Below are 13,013 nucleotides of genomic sequence, written 5' to 3' on the forward strand. Positions count from 1 at the left end.
AATAAAAATTTCCAAGAAAAATTCCAAATAATAAAAAAAAATCAAAAAGTTTCCAGTAGTTATAAAAAAAAAATAAATAAAATGGTGTATTCTTGATAGAAACTGGAATAACATAAATCCTTGTTATATATTTCATATAACATGGTTTTGCACTATGAAATTTTATAGGAACTTAACTACCGTGTTATACAAGGGTTCCCTGTATATGTATATATGTATATATATATATATAACTTAAAATCAGATAGACTTACATTTTATGTTTTTTACATCATTAAGATAGTTCTTGAATAATATCTTTAAAATCTACTAAAAAAAATTTTAACTGGCATGGCACATATATTGAAAACTTTATAAAAAATGCATCTGCTTGATGCAGAAAGGACATGTAGAACAAGTCAAGCGAGTTCTCATGTGATTCACATTACACAGCCCAGTGGGAATCTAGTGTGAATGTGTTAAAAAATTAGGCATTGTAGATTTTATGGAATGCCTGGTATTGGAACATTACATAATAATTATGGAATACTTATGTAAAATCACTTTTAAAAATGATTTACAGTTTTAAAAGCTTTTTTCCAGCATTCAACATAAGGGGACACTACATAGCCTCTAAGGAATTTGGAGAAAGGGTAAGGCTTCCATCACAGTGACCAGGACGTGGTACATTTTGTTATTACGTATTTCATCAGAATACTTAACAAATGAGAATTGGCTGGCAGTTTGGGACTTAGCCAACAAAATTGTATTCTGTCTTGACTTTTAAAACTCAACACAGAAATGATGGTATAACATAATGGCATGTCATGCTGGCTGTAATATTGCCCATTTGCCACTGGCATCTCTTTACATTAATCTTCCAGATAAAAATGTTTGATAACTATAGATAATCCAGCATTATTTTAAACTTATTTCTGTCTCCCATTTCTTTCATTCTTGTAGCTGATGACGAACAGAGTGACTTTTTTCATGAACCTGGACCTGCATGTGGTATACCTGGTGTATCATCATGGTGGGAAGATGAGCATTTTTCTGAAACATCTGGTGACATGTCAGATCCCAGATTTGAAGCAATTTTGAAAGGCAGCTTCCAGTACATGTCAGAAACAGCAAAACAAGAATATATGAAATTGAATAAGCTTCAGTTACGAGTAAGATTTTTTAATCAACTACTTTAATTTTATATTATAGGTATTAAAATCTGTGTGTGTGTGTTTCTCATAACTTGAAATTTCATAATACACATGTTTTGGCTTTTTGTCTATCTTTAAAAATGTTTACATACTAAAAAAATCTTTTCAGATTTTATTTTATTTTTTTTCCTATTTCCATTGCACAGTTCAAAGATAAACATTCACTCTTTTGGGAGGACTGGGTGTTAATCCTATTGAGGATGCGGGGAACCATACTACAGGCCAATGATGGCAGATCATTTTATCTGCCATCATTGGCCTGTAGTATGGTTTTGCAATATGTCAAAATTGCAAAATTAACCTTTCTTGTTCAGTACCCATATTAAACAGACTATATGAGTGAAAAAATAAATTATGAATGACCTTTTTTTTCATCTCATGTATGTGTGTTTGTGGGGAGGGGGGGGTATCAGTGTCTTCTAGAGTGAAGTAGAGGTCAATGTGGCATTTGTACAACACCACCTGTTTTTTTATGGGAGGTATTTATCTCTTCTTACACATGTGAAATAATGGATAGTACTTGATTTTGCTGTTTTTCAAAATAATGTTCCTCTTCCCCACACATACAATTTCTTATTTACTATATTATAGCTAACAAATCAACCATTTCCTCTTGTTTCTCTGTACTCATGTTTGAAGATTTTTTTATAATAATTTAACATAATAAATATCTAACATATTAAATTATAGATAAATCTACAAATTTATTCCACTTTATTTGTATTTAACTTTGAATAAAATTATTTTAATTATTAAAATTAAAATGAAGACTGTGAATGTGGAAAATTGCTGGTTTAGTGTAAATTTTATTTACCCCTTTAATGATATAAGACTTGTAATGTAATTTTTTAGGTAATGAAGCTCTAGGCAGAGTAATTATGTTTGGGGTTCACAATAAAAAGCATATATTCACTTGAGTTAGCCAGTTTCATACATTAGTAGAATTTTCCCCTTGTAGAAATTTGGTTTTTCATCCAGCATATAACCAAACTTTCAGGGAATAGATGTAATTAATACATGTATTATATACTGGCTTTATATCTTTAGTTGCTTCAGCCATAATTCCATATTGATGATGATGACAGTATTTATTGTCATGTTTTATTTCATGATAAATTTAAATTATAATCTTTAGTCATATGCAAGTAGCCCTTGTTTATGACTATTTGTTTTGTGACAGTTCACAATAATGATGGTTTGGAGACCAGAAGGCCAAAAATATCAAAAAACTATAATAATAAAAATAAATAAAAAATAAAAAAATAAAAAAAATTCAAAAATGCACAGCTATAAATACTGGATATGATGTAAAGAAACTGCATAGCCAATCAGCAATGAGAGCTACCCTAAGCAATCAAGGATGAGTAAGAGAGGTGTGTGTATATATATATATATATATATATATATATATGTGTGTATATATATATATATATATATATATATATATATATGTGTGTATATATATGTGTACTCAATTTGTGTATTAGCATACTGTTATTGATGTTTACTGATAAGTGAAAGTCATCTGCCATGTAGAGGTCTAGTTGACATTTCCTTTAACTAGGAAAGTTAAGGTAGGAAAACTTGCTTTGCCTGAGCCTTCTTTGTGGAAAAAGGCTATGCTTCTGGAAAATAAGTTTGACTTAGCTAGGAGAGGCTGTATACTGCCTGCAACCAACCCATTAATGGTCCAAATACATGAATTTATTTTCCTTTTTTCGAATGAAATTAATTTCAATCCAGCATAATGCTGGATTGAAAGTGACAAGAAAATATTTTATAGTTCATTTAGATTTTTGCTGGTAATTGACACTATACATGATGTGTTGTTCACATACAGGTTTGTCTGTCCATGAATGTTACTTATTTTTGATGTTTTTTGCATGTCGTGAAGTGAAATGTTAGATGTATAGAGTGATCTTTCTTTTATTTGCTATCTGCTCTGGACCTTAAATTTTTTGCAGCATTTTCTGGAACCAATCTCTTAATTTTCCCAGGTTTGGTTATAAGCTGCAAGCAAGTTGCTATTTTTGTCTTTAATTTGGCCAGTTCTGCTTGAAAACTAATGTTCCCTTTCTTTTAGTTTGCATTTTAGTGATTTCTTTTTTTTTTTAAAGATTCTTTTAAAAAAATACAGAGAGAAAGTATGCAACAAGAATTGCACTTTTTATGTGTTTTCATTTTTAAATTTTAGGAAGTCTATATGTCAGTAATTGGATTCTGTAGTGCAGGTGATAAAATGATAGGGCATTGCGCCCTTTGATTGGAACAGACTTGAGTTCGGTTCAGTTCTCATAATGATGAAAGGATTGTGGGCATTTTCAGTTGAAGCTAATCTCATACAGAGATAACATGGTTTTTCTTAAATGAACTTGGATTTGTCATCCCACAAAGCTAGCAAAACAAAAGAACACGTGCAATTTAAAAATTTTCACATTTATGTCTGTAGATGCCGTATGATCACTCTTGTACCTCACTAGGTTTTGGGAGTGATGACTTCTGCTAGAAGTGGTAGGGTCACAGATGCCTTTTCCATATAGAGTAAGACAATCGCAAACATCCATGCCTATGGTAGGAATTCAAACCTGCAACCTCTTAGCTGGACAGCGGATACACTAACCACTCGGCCAACCAGGTCACATGCAATTGACAGACAGAAATATTATTGGTGTACTGTAGATGGTAAATTAAATAATGTAGATGTGAATTGTGTACTATGGAGTGCCTCCCTCCAAAAAGTCTTTGGATTCCATGGAGATGTCAGGTAATTATGATTACCTTTTTGTTTGCATATGAAAGACTTCTTTTAATGCTACAATTTCTTGAGTGTAGACTATTTCAAGTAGAGAACTGATTGTGCTCATTTCTTTGTGATATTTTAGTTATGTCTGGAATTTTGAAAAATTGCTTTTTTTTTTTTGTTTTCCTGCTTTCAAAGTTTTGTTTCTTCTCTGCAACAGGAGCTATCATACCATAATAAATTTAGTTTAATCCTTTATCCAAGCAATGGAGAGGTCATATTTACTTGTACGAGTTGCCAAAAGGTGTACCATCTTATTAAACTAAATTTATTATAGTTTAACCAAGTGGAAAATAAACTTCCAGCATCTTTCTCTGAATCCAGAGTAATTATTATCATCATCATCATCATCAAATTCCTGCCATGTACCCTCAAGGGGTGTACAGGATATGATAGTACTACATAAAAAAAATTACATCATTATTAATAATAATAATTACAATCTGAAAAAAAAAATTGTAATTATTATTATTAAATTATTAATATAATAATAAGGTGGTACACCTTTTGGCAACTTGTATAAGTAAATATGACCTCTCCATTGCTTCTGCCTTAGTATCACCACTTCTGGGTCTGGCTCCCACTGACGAGACCTCAATAAAGGTCAAAACCGGTCTGGGGAGTGGCCCTTTCCTTAATGCATAGCATTATACATGTCCGCAAGTAGACGTGCTTTGCATTATGGGAGATACTGAGACAAGGAGTAATGAGAGCTTGGTCCACCTTTACTATGAGTTGCCTCAGTCCTGAAGATACTTCAGGCACAAACTTTGTTTGCTTACACTTGGATAAAGGATTAAACTAAATTTATTATAGTTTAACCAAGTGGAAAATAAACTTTCAAAAAGCTATCATACCACTAGGCCTTTTATTTAGTTTTCAATGATTTTGCCTTCAATATGCTTTTCAGTATATGCCAAAGCAATTAAAATATAAGTTGCTGTTGCAGGTTCAATATTGTTCATAATTCCAAGGTGTAGCTAGGTTCTTATTACAGTGGCTTCATATTACTTCTTCTGATAAAATTATGAGAGAAAGCAGTTGTTTCCTTGAATTCATGCTAAATGAGTGCCAATTGGGACCGGAATGCCAAGTCAAAGGTCATGTTGAAAGTCACATAAAAGGTTGCCTCTAAAGTATCACTAGAGATGCAAAGCAAACGAGAGCAGCACCAAGAAGTGACGGCTTCCATAAAGTCATTATTTTTACCTTTGTTCTCAAAATTTTCCTAAAGCTGAATACATCTTAAATTTATACCCAAAATTATTTTTAAAAAACAAATATAAGAAAAATGTCAGCTATCCATATGACAAGCACCAAATTTCACATCAAGCCACAGTGAAGCAAAAGTGATATATGAAGTCATGCTACTTTTATTTCGTAGTACTTCACTATGAGTATTATGCTCAAATTTGCACGAGTTTCATACAAAAATGATATTTCAAGGTAAGTAAACATAGAACTAATTTCTTTTATATGTATAATCTGACTTATCACTTTATATTTTATTCTTCCAAGTTTGAAGCAAAATCTAATTTTCAAAATTATTGGATTATCTGGGAGAGCGAGATAAAAAGAATCTTAAAATATAAATGATACTCCAAAAATAACTTCTACAAATTTAATTTTGTGTAGTGTATTTGAATTCTAGTATTCAGGTATTCTTCTGCTACGGTATGATTATATCCATTATTGCAGAGATTATCCAAACATAGATTGCTTAGAAGAGAAATCTCATGATAAGAATGGAGAATTTATTAAGCTGTAGTGAAAGGAGGACCTGAAGGTTAAAGAGTGTTAGATTTGATTATAGCGTCAGAAGGGGGTCTCAGTTAAGAATGTGAATGCTTTTCCACCAATTGGTGACAGTGAATCTGTTGTGCTGTCCTGGGAAGCAGCAAATTATAAGGAATTATGACAAAATCAGGAGAATGCTATTTTTAATACAGTGACATCAGTTTCTGAATTGGAAGAATATCAACAATGAATGTGTCCCTAGAGTTCAAAGAACAAATAGAGTGGGAATGAAATCATTATGCAATCCAATTAAGCAAGAGATCCATAAAAAAACATGTGGAACCAATATCTTAGAAACAAAGAGCAAGAGGAGTTACAAAATATATAAAGTGCAGGCAAAAAAAAAAAAGTTCTAAGTATTATACTGAAAGCTAAATTGGAATATGAAAAACAGTTGGCTGTGCAAGCTAAAGGCATCCCCAACAAAAGTATGTTGCTATGCTGCAAGTAAAAAAAAAAAAAAATATATATATATATATATATATATATATATATTAGTATAGAAGAATAACTTTAGTGAATGCAGATGGTACTTTTGTGTTAGAAGCAGATGAGATTGTTCCAAATAATGAGTGCTAATTTTGCTAAGATCTACCAGCAAGGTGTATGAAGATGGTCTGAAAAGTTCTCGGCCTAATAATAATAATAAAAAAAAAAACTAATTTATAATTTCAATATTATTGTTATTTTTCAATATAAATCTCCCTTAAGACTAATACATTTATTCCAGCCATGCTCCAGCCATTATCCCATCCCTGTAGTGGTTCTCAGTAAGATCTGCAAAATACCCCTCTACAGCTGCAATCGCCTCTTAATTCAAAGAAAAATGCTGACCAGCAATAAAGAATTTTAGTTTTGGGAAGAGATAGAAGTCAGAGGGAGCCAAATCTGGGGAATAGGGTGGATGTTTCCAACAAATCATAGTACAGATCCCTTAATTTTCCCATTTGAAAAAAGGAAAAAAAAGAAGAAAAAAAATCATCATTCATCAAGGCAATGCACCTTTGTGGGCAGGTGCATTGCCTTGATGAATGATGATTTTTTTTCTTCTGCAAACCAAGTCTTTTTCTGGTTTTTTGTCTAGTCTGGTTAAAAGATCGGAATAATATTCCCTGCTGGTTATTGTTTTACTTTTTTTAAGATAATAAACAAAATGCCTTTAGCATCCCAAAACACCAATGCCATGATCTTTCCTGCTGATGGAACCGACTTTGTCTTCTTTGGTGCTGAACAACTGACTTCTGTCCACTGTTTTGACTGCTGTTTGGATTCTGGTGTGTAATGGTGAATCCAAGTCTCATCCATAGTAATAAATCAATGCACAAAATCAGTTTTATTCTTGTTAAAAATGCTCCAAACACTGTTCAGAGATTTTCATGCAAGTGCTTTTTTGATCTGCTGTGAGCAAGAGTGGCACCCATCTTATGCACAGCTTTTTCATTTGCAATTCTTCATGCAAAATATATCCTACACGTTCTTTTGAAATGCCTATAGTCTCAGCAATTTCACATACTTTGACTCGGTGGTCATCCAATACCATATCACGCACTCGATCAATGATTTCTGGTATTGTTACACTTTTTGGACGTTCTTCGTGTAAATCATCTTCAAGGCTGGTATGGTCACGTTTAAACTTGACAGCCCATTTCTTAATTGTCGAAAATGAAGGAGAAGAGTACCCATAAACGTTTATGAACTTTGAATGAATTCCTTTTGACGTTAAACCTTCTTTTACAAAAATTTTATAACTCATGATACTCAATTTTATCCATTTCAAGGGATACAGACAACACTTTTGCTTCAGACAGCTGTATAAAACAAAGTACTTGATAGAATCCCTTACAAAAATCGTGCCGATAGGGTTGCCATCTATGGTTGAGACTGAGAATTTTTCAGACCACTCTCATGTGTAATATGGTGCACAATGCTACCATTACATGGATAAAGAGAGAAAAGTGCATAAGAATAAGGTTCAAGAGCTGTTGCATAACCTTAATAAGAATTTTGCAGTGGGGACAGGCAGGATGTCTGCACATATGCTAAAGAAACATTCAGTCGAATTGGTTAGGTCCTTAACATGTTTATATAATTTGAGTCTCAGCTCAGAAAAGATCTTCCATAGTTTTATTGTACAGATATGGTGCAAAAATCCATGCATCTAACTACTGACCTATCAGTATCTCTAGACGGGTGGTGGTGGTGAAGATTTTAGAGATGTTGAGTAAGAACTTGCATATAGAAATGGGTGGATAGACAAGCTATACTTTGCAAAGAACAACATGGACTGGCAAACTCAAGTCAGTCCTTTGGCCAGTGTTGTTCAATCTATATGTTAAAGATACTGGAATGGACCAGGTGATGTTCAGTTGTTTGTTAATGACTGCACTTAAGAATGATTTAAACAGGCTGGAATGGTAGGCAAATGATAAGTCTGTGAATTCACTATAAGTAAGTGTAAAGTTATACACATTGGCATGATAAGATTTTCAGTGGCATATTATATTGTTGGGATTATCTATAAGAAACCGATAAAGTTAGGCAACTTTAACTTATGGTAGACTTGAAACTCAATTTCAAATGTCATGTTGCAAAAATTGTGAATACAACTCAGAGTGTCGAAACGAACATTGACATATAAGCATAAGGAAGTCATATTGCCTCTGTACAATGCCTGGTACTACTGTGCTCAAAGTTCCTCTCCTGGGTTTCAAGGGGATACAGAAGCTGTGAAAAGGTTGCAAAGAAGAGTAAGAACAACGATATTGGGATTATGGATTGTATATTACGAGGACAGATTGGGAGTATATGTGGACTGCAGACACTGATAAACAGGAGAAAGAGAGGTGATATGATAGAAGACACTGATAAACAGTGTCTATAAACTTCTGAAAGGGGGTTATATGTGATCAACTGATGAAATTTTTCGGTATATGGAAGGTGGAGAAAGCTCAAGGGGGCATACTCCAGAAGAGAGTGTGGTGAAGCTAGATTTTTCTCTCACAGCATGAGTGAGTCAATCAGTTTGCCTGTCGAAGTAGTAAGGCATCCAGTGTAAAGGAGTTTAAGAAAAGGTATGACAGCTGGTGTGGATGATCTGTGGCCTCCCTCAATGAGTCCAGGATAATATTAATGATTAGTATTATAACTTACTTTTGTTTTTCACTTCTTTGCTTAGTCAAAGAAAATGCTTAGCTGTTGGACAGCACCAATCAAATGAAACAAAAGATAAGGATGAACTAATTTTTATCTGTACATGAAAAAATTTTCATGACTACAGCCAAATGTGGACATAAATTTATTGTCAGCATACTAATAAATTACACTGAACAAAAAATGTGTTATAAATTTTGTATAGATTAAATTGTGATACCTTTTTTGGCAAAAGTTACAAATTCCTAAAGACGTAGTTAAGGAATTAATGTACAGTGCTTACAGAAAACCGTGCAGAGAGACATGTATGGAATATGCCCACCCTGAACTGCAGTGCAGCTCTCACATCATACCATGCTTAGCACCAAGTGATTCAAGAGTTTTTGAGGAAAACTGGCCCACTCTTTCTTCAGAGCAATGATAAGGTCTTGTTTGTATTCTGGAAGGGAATTTCAAACAGCAATAACTCTTCCTATTGCATCCCAAACGTTTTCTATTATTATTATTGTTGTTATTATTATTATACAGGCACCTCCATGGAGTCTGAAGATTCATTGCAGGAGACCCAATCTATTCTCACAATCTATCATACCTTTCCTTGAGCCGATCTTACAAGTGACTCTAGTAACCTATTCCACTCATACACAACTCTCCAAGCAAAAAATCTAGTCCTCACATCCCTACTAACCATACCTTTATTCAACTTCCAGGGATGACCCCTTGTTCTGGTCCCTTTAGCCAAGTGCTGAAACATTTCCCCTGCATAAAAATTTCCCCTATAAAACTCATTAAACAACTTAAATGTTTCTATCATATCCCTCTTTTTCTCCTATCAACCAACTTCTGCATTCTACACACCCTCAATCTATCCTCATAGGGAACATTCCACAGGCCAAGGGGACCAGACTTCAGCACAGTAATCCAGATGTGGGCATATCAAGTCCACATAAAGAGTAATAACAACTTCCTTATCTCTACTTGTTTATGTGTTCTTTAATAGCCAAGCTTAACTCTCTGTCTACAAGCACCCCTAAATCTCTAGCTTCATCTATTTCCTGGAGTACAGTGCCATCAATGTGATACATGGCTTGTAATCTATTTATCCCAAAATGCATAACTTTACATTTTTCGACATTAAACTGACACTCATTAACTTTTGCCCATACTCTACATTGCCTTGATTAACTATTACTCTACCTGATTTTGCATCATCAGCAAACAACTGAATATTTGCTTTCAGGTTATCTCCTGTATCATTTATGTACAAATTAAACAATAGTTCCAGCCCTGAACCTTGTGGCACATCACTAGTCACCTGTTTTTGCCTCAATTTTTCTCCTCCATATAAAACTTTTTGATATCTATTCAGCAGCCACTCTCTTATCCCCTTAAGCAGTATCATATTCATCCACATTTGTTCTAATTTTTGTAACAGATTTCCATGTGGTATTCTGTGAAATGCCTGCCTTTGCAAAATCCAGAAAAATCATGTAGCCATTTCCTTTATCCAACTTAGCTGTTACTCTATTATAAAAAAAAAAAAAGTTAGTAAATTACTAAAGCATGACTGACCTTTCACAAAGCCATGTTGACCCTCATACAGTATCATATTTTTATCTACCCATTCTTGATTTCTCTTTTTTACCAATTTTTCTAGTACTTTTACCACCACACCTGAGATACCGATTGGTGTATAATTGCTACTGCAGTCTTAGAACCTCCCTTATGCAAAGGAATTATTTTGCCCTCTTTCCACTCCTTTGGAACTCTACCAGAGCTGAGATTTAAATTAAAAAACCTAGTCAAAGGCATTGCCAGTTCTCTTGCACAGTCACAAACCCTAGCTGATATCCTATCTAATTCCCCAGCTGTATTCACATTGAGATTCTGCAATATCCTAAGAACTGGCAATTCATCTAACTCTGTTCCCACATTAGTTTCTGTCGCGTAGATTAAAGCAGCAACCTCACTAGGATGATATATATTTGCATAGTGGTCACTCAGTAACTCAACTATTTTATCTGCTTCTGTCTCCTCATGACCATCATCGCTCATTAAGGTTAAACTTCCATGGTCATTCTTCCTCTTACTTGCCATATAATGAAAGAGCTCTTTAGGATTTCCTTTGGCCTGCTTGGCAGTATTCTTCTTATAATCTGATTTCGCCTTCCTCACCATGCTGGTCAGTTTTTTGCCTGAGCCTTGTATCCTTCATGAGTTTGCTGGTCACCTTTCTCTTTATATACCCTTCACAGCATTTTCTTCTTCTGCAGCTCGTGCTTAATGATATTACTCATTTATCTAACTCCTACCTGATTAATCCTCCTTACCCTAAGTATACAATTTAATGCTACTTCCTCTAAGTGATCCTTAACTACATCTCATGCACTAATAACATCCTTACCCTGCAATGTTTTATGCCATGGTACAGATTTAAGTTTCTTCTTAAGCTTATGGGATTGAGATCTGGGGAGCATGCTGCCAGTTGATTTGATTAATATCCTTGGTCTGCAGAAGTATCTCCACTGCTCATCTACAGTGTGGTGTGGCATTATCATTCATAAAAATGAATTCTTTGCTTACAGCACCACAGAACAATCAAACATAACGTTGAAGAACTTCGTTGCAATATCATTCACCAGTCATAGTCACTTTTCCCAGCACTGCTGTATCTATTCCTTTCAAGAACACTTTCATGCCAGATCAAGTGTTGTCTAGAATCGGAGGAAAGACTAAAACAACTTTCACTTTCATCTGTAAAGAGTACATTAACCCATTGGTGTCTTGTCTAATTTTTATGGATACAATATTACTGAAAACATGCTCTACGATGAGTTGTGGATAAAGGGACTCAGACTACAGTCCTTCGGACATATAAGCCTACATGTCACAGACGTCTTGCCACAGATTGCTGAGATATTTGTGCACCTGTGCTTGAATGGAGCTGACTTGCAAGCAGACCTGCTGTGGTGCATTGATTATGTTTTGCTTTTATAACCAAAAATCTGTCTTTATGTTCCATGGTAGAGCAAGGGTGACCTCTAAGCAAATATGTGGAACACATTCCATTGGTTTGAAACACTGCCCAGAGTCTTGATACAATGCTATATAAGATTCCAAATTCTCTGGCAATATCAGTAATGCTGTGACCTTCTTCAGACTTTCCAATAATTCTTCCCTGCATGAAATCATCTGTTTTTGAGACATTACAAATCATCCAAGTTTGCAACTTTATTCCTTCACAAAAAAAGAGCTTCCTTCAAACACAATTTGCTTGGTGCACCCTTTTATCCTGTTTTATTGTTTTACCCTGCCACATTGTGTGCGATTTTAAATTTTGAAGGTGTACCCACTTTACTCAAAATAGTCAGTTATACATGCCAAATGCTCTTTAGTCTGAATTTGCAGTTGTAATCTTCAGAAATATAGTGTCATCCTTAGGTTTTGGACACCAGTGTATATCCAGTACTTTGCAGACATAAAACAAACACAGTAAGAAGTATTTTCTACTACAAATTATATGAGGGACATCCAAAAAGTAAGTTCCGTTTTTAAATATTTTCACTGCAGCGCTACGATAGCAATGGTGCACATGCGTGCTGAGTTTGCTGATTCCTTAGAGAGGCTTTGGTGCCATTTTCAGGCATTCTCACAATGCATATGCTTCTTAGTGTGTGTGTTTATAATGTCTAAGAAAATCGAATTGCCCACCACATGTGAAATTAGGTCAGTTATCCATTTCTTGAATGCGAGGAACATTAAAGCAGCTGAAATTCATCGGCAAATTATTGAGGTTTATGGAGAACACGCAATGAGTGATTCAATGGTACGAAGATGGGTAAGATTTTATAATGATGGAAGGACAGGTGTGCACGATGATGAATGGAGTGGGTGACGATCTTTAGTGACTGACGATTTGGTGCATTTAGTTGAACAAGATTCGGCAGAATAGGGGATTCACTATGACGTCACTCTGGAAATTGTATGCACACTGGATGCTGAAGTTGCTTACAGAACAACACAAAGTGAATCAGCTGGGCAGTGCATTGGAATTCTTGACACGTTGCCATGAG

At 34.5% G+C, this 13,013-nt stretch overlaps 1 protein-coding gene across 4 annotated transcripts in view; it reads left to right on the forward strand.

Annotated features, from left to right (window-relative positions):
* LOC150102490 (G patch domain-containing protein 2) overlaps positions 1-13,013 on the forward strand; it is a 193,287-nt gene that overhangs the window by 83,178 nt on the left and 97,096 nt on the right. For all 4 annotated transcript variants that reach the window (XM_090399007.1, XM_090399006.1, XM_090399009.1 and 1 more), the window contains one exon: positions 943-1,151. In XM_090399007.1, the coding sequence (XP_090255133.1) occupies positions 943-1,151 (209 nt within the window). The remainder of the gene's footprint in view (positions 1-942; positions 1,152-13,013) is intronic.

Source organism: Typopeltis vanoorti, chromosome 10 (assembly GCF_054136105.1).
Source record: "Typopeltis vanoorti isolate ZY-2024b chromosome 10, IOZ_Tvanoo_1.0, whole genome shotgun sequence".
NCBI lineage: Eukaryota > Metazoa > Arthropoda > Arachnida > Uropygi > Thelyphonidae > Typopeltis > Typopeltis vanoorti.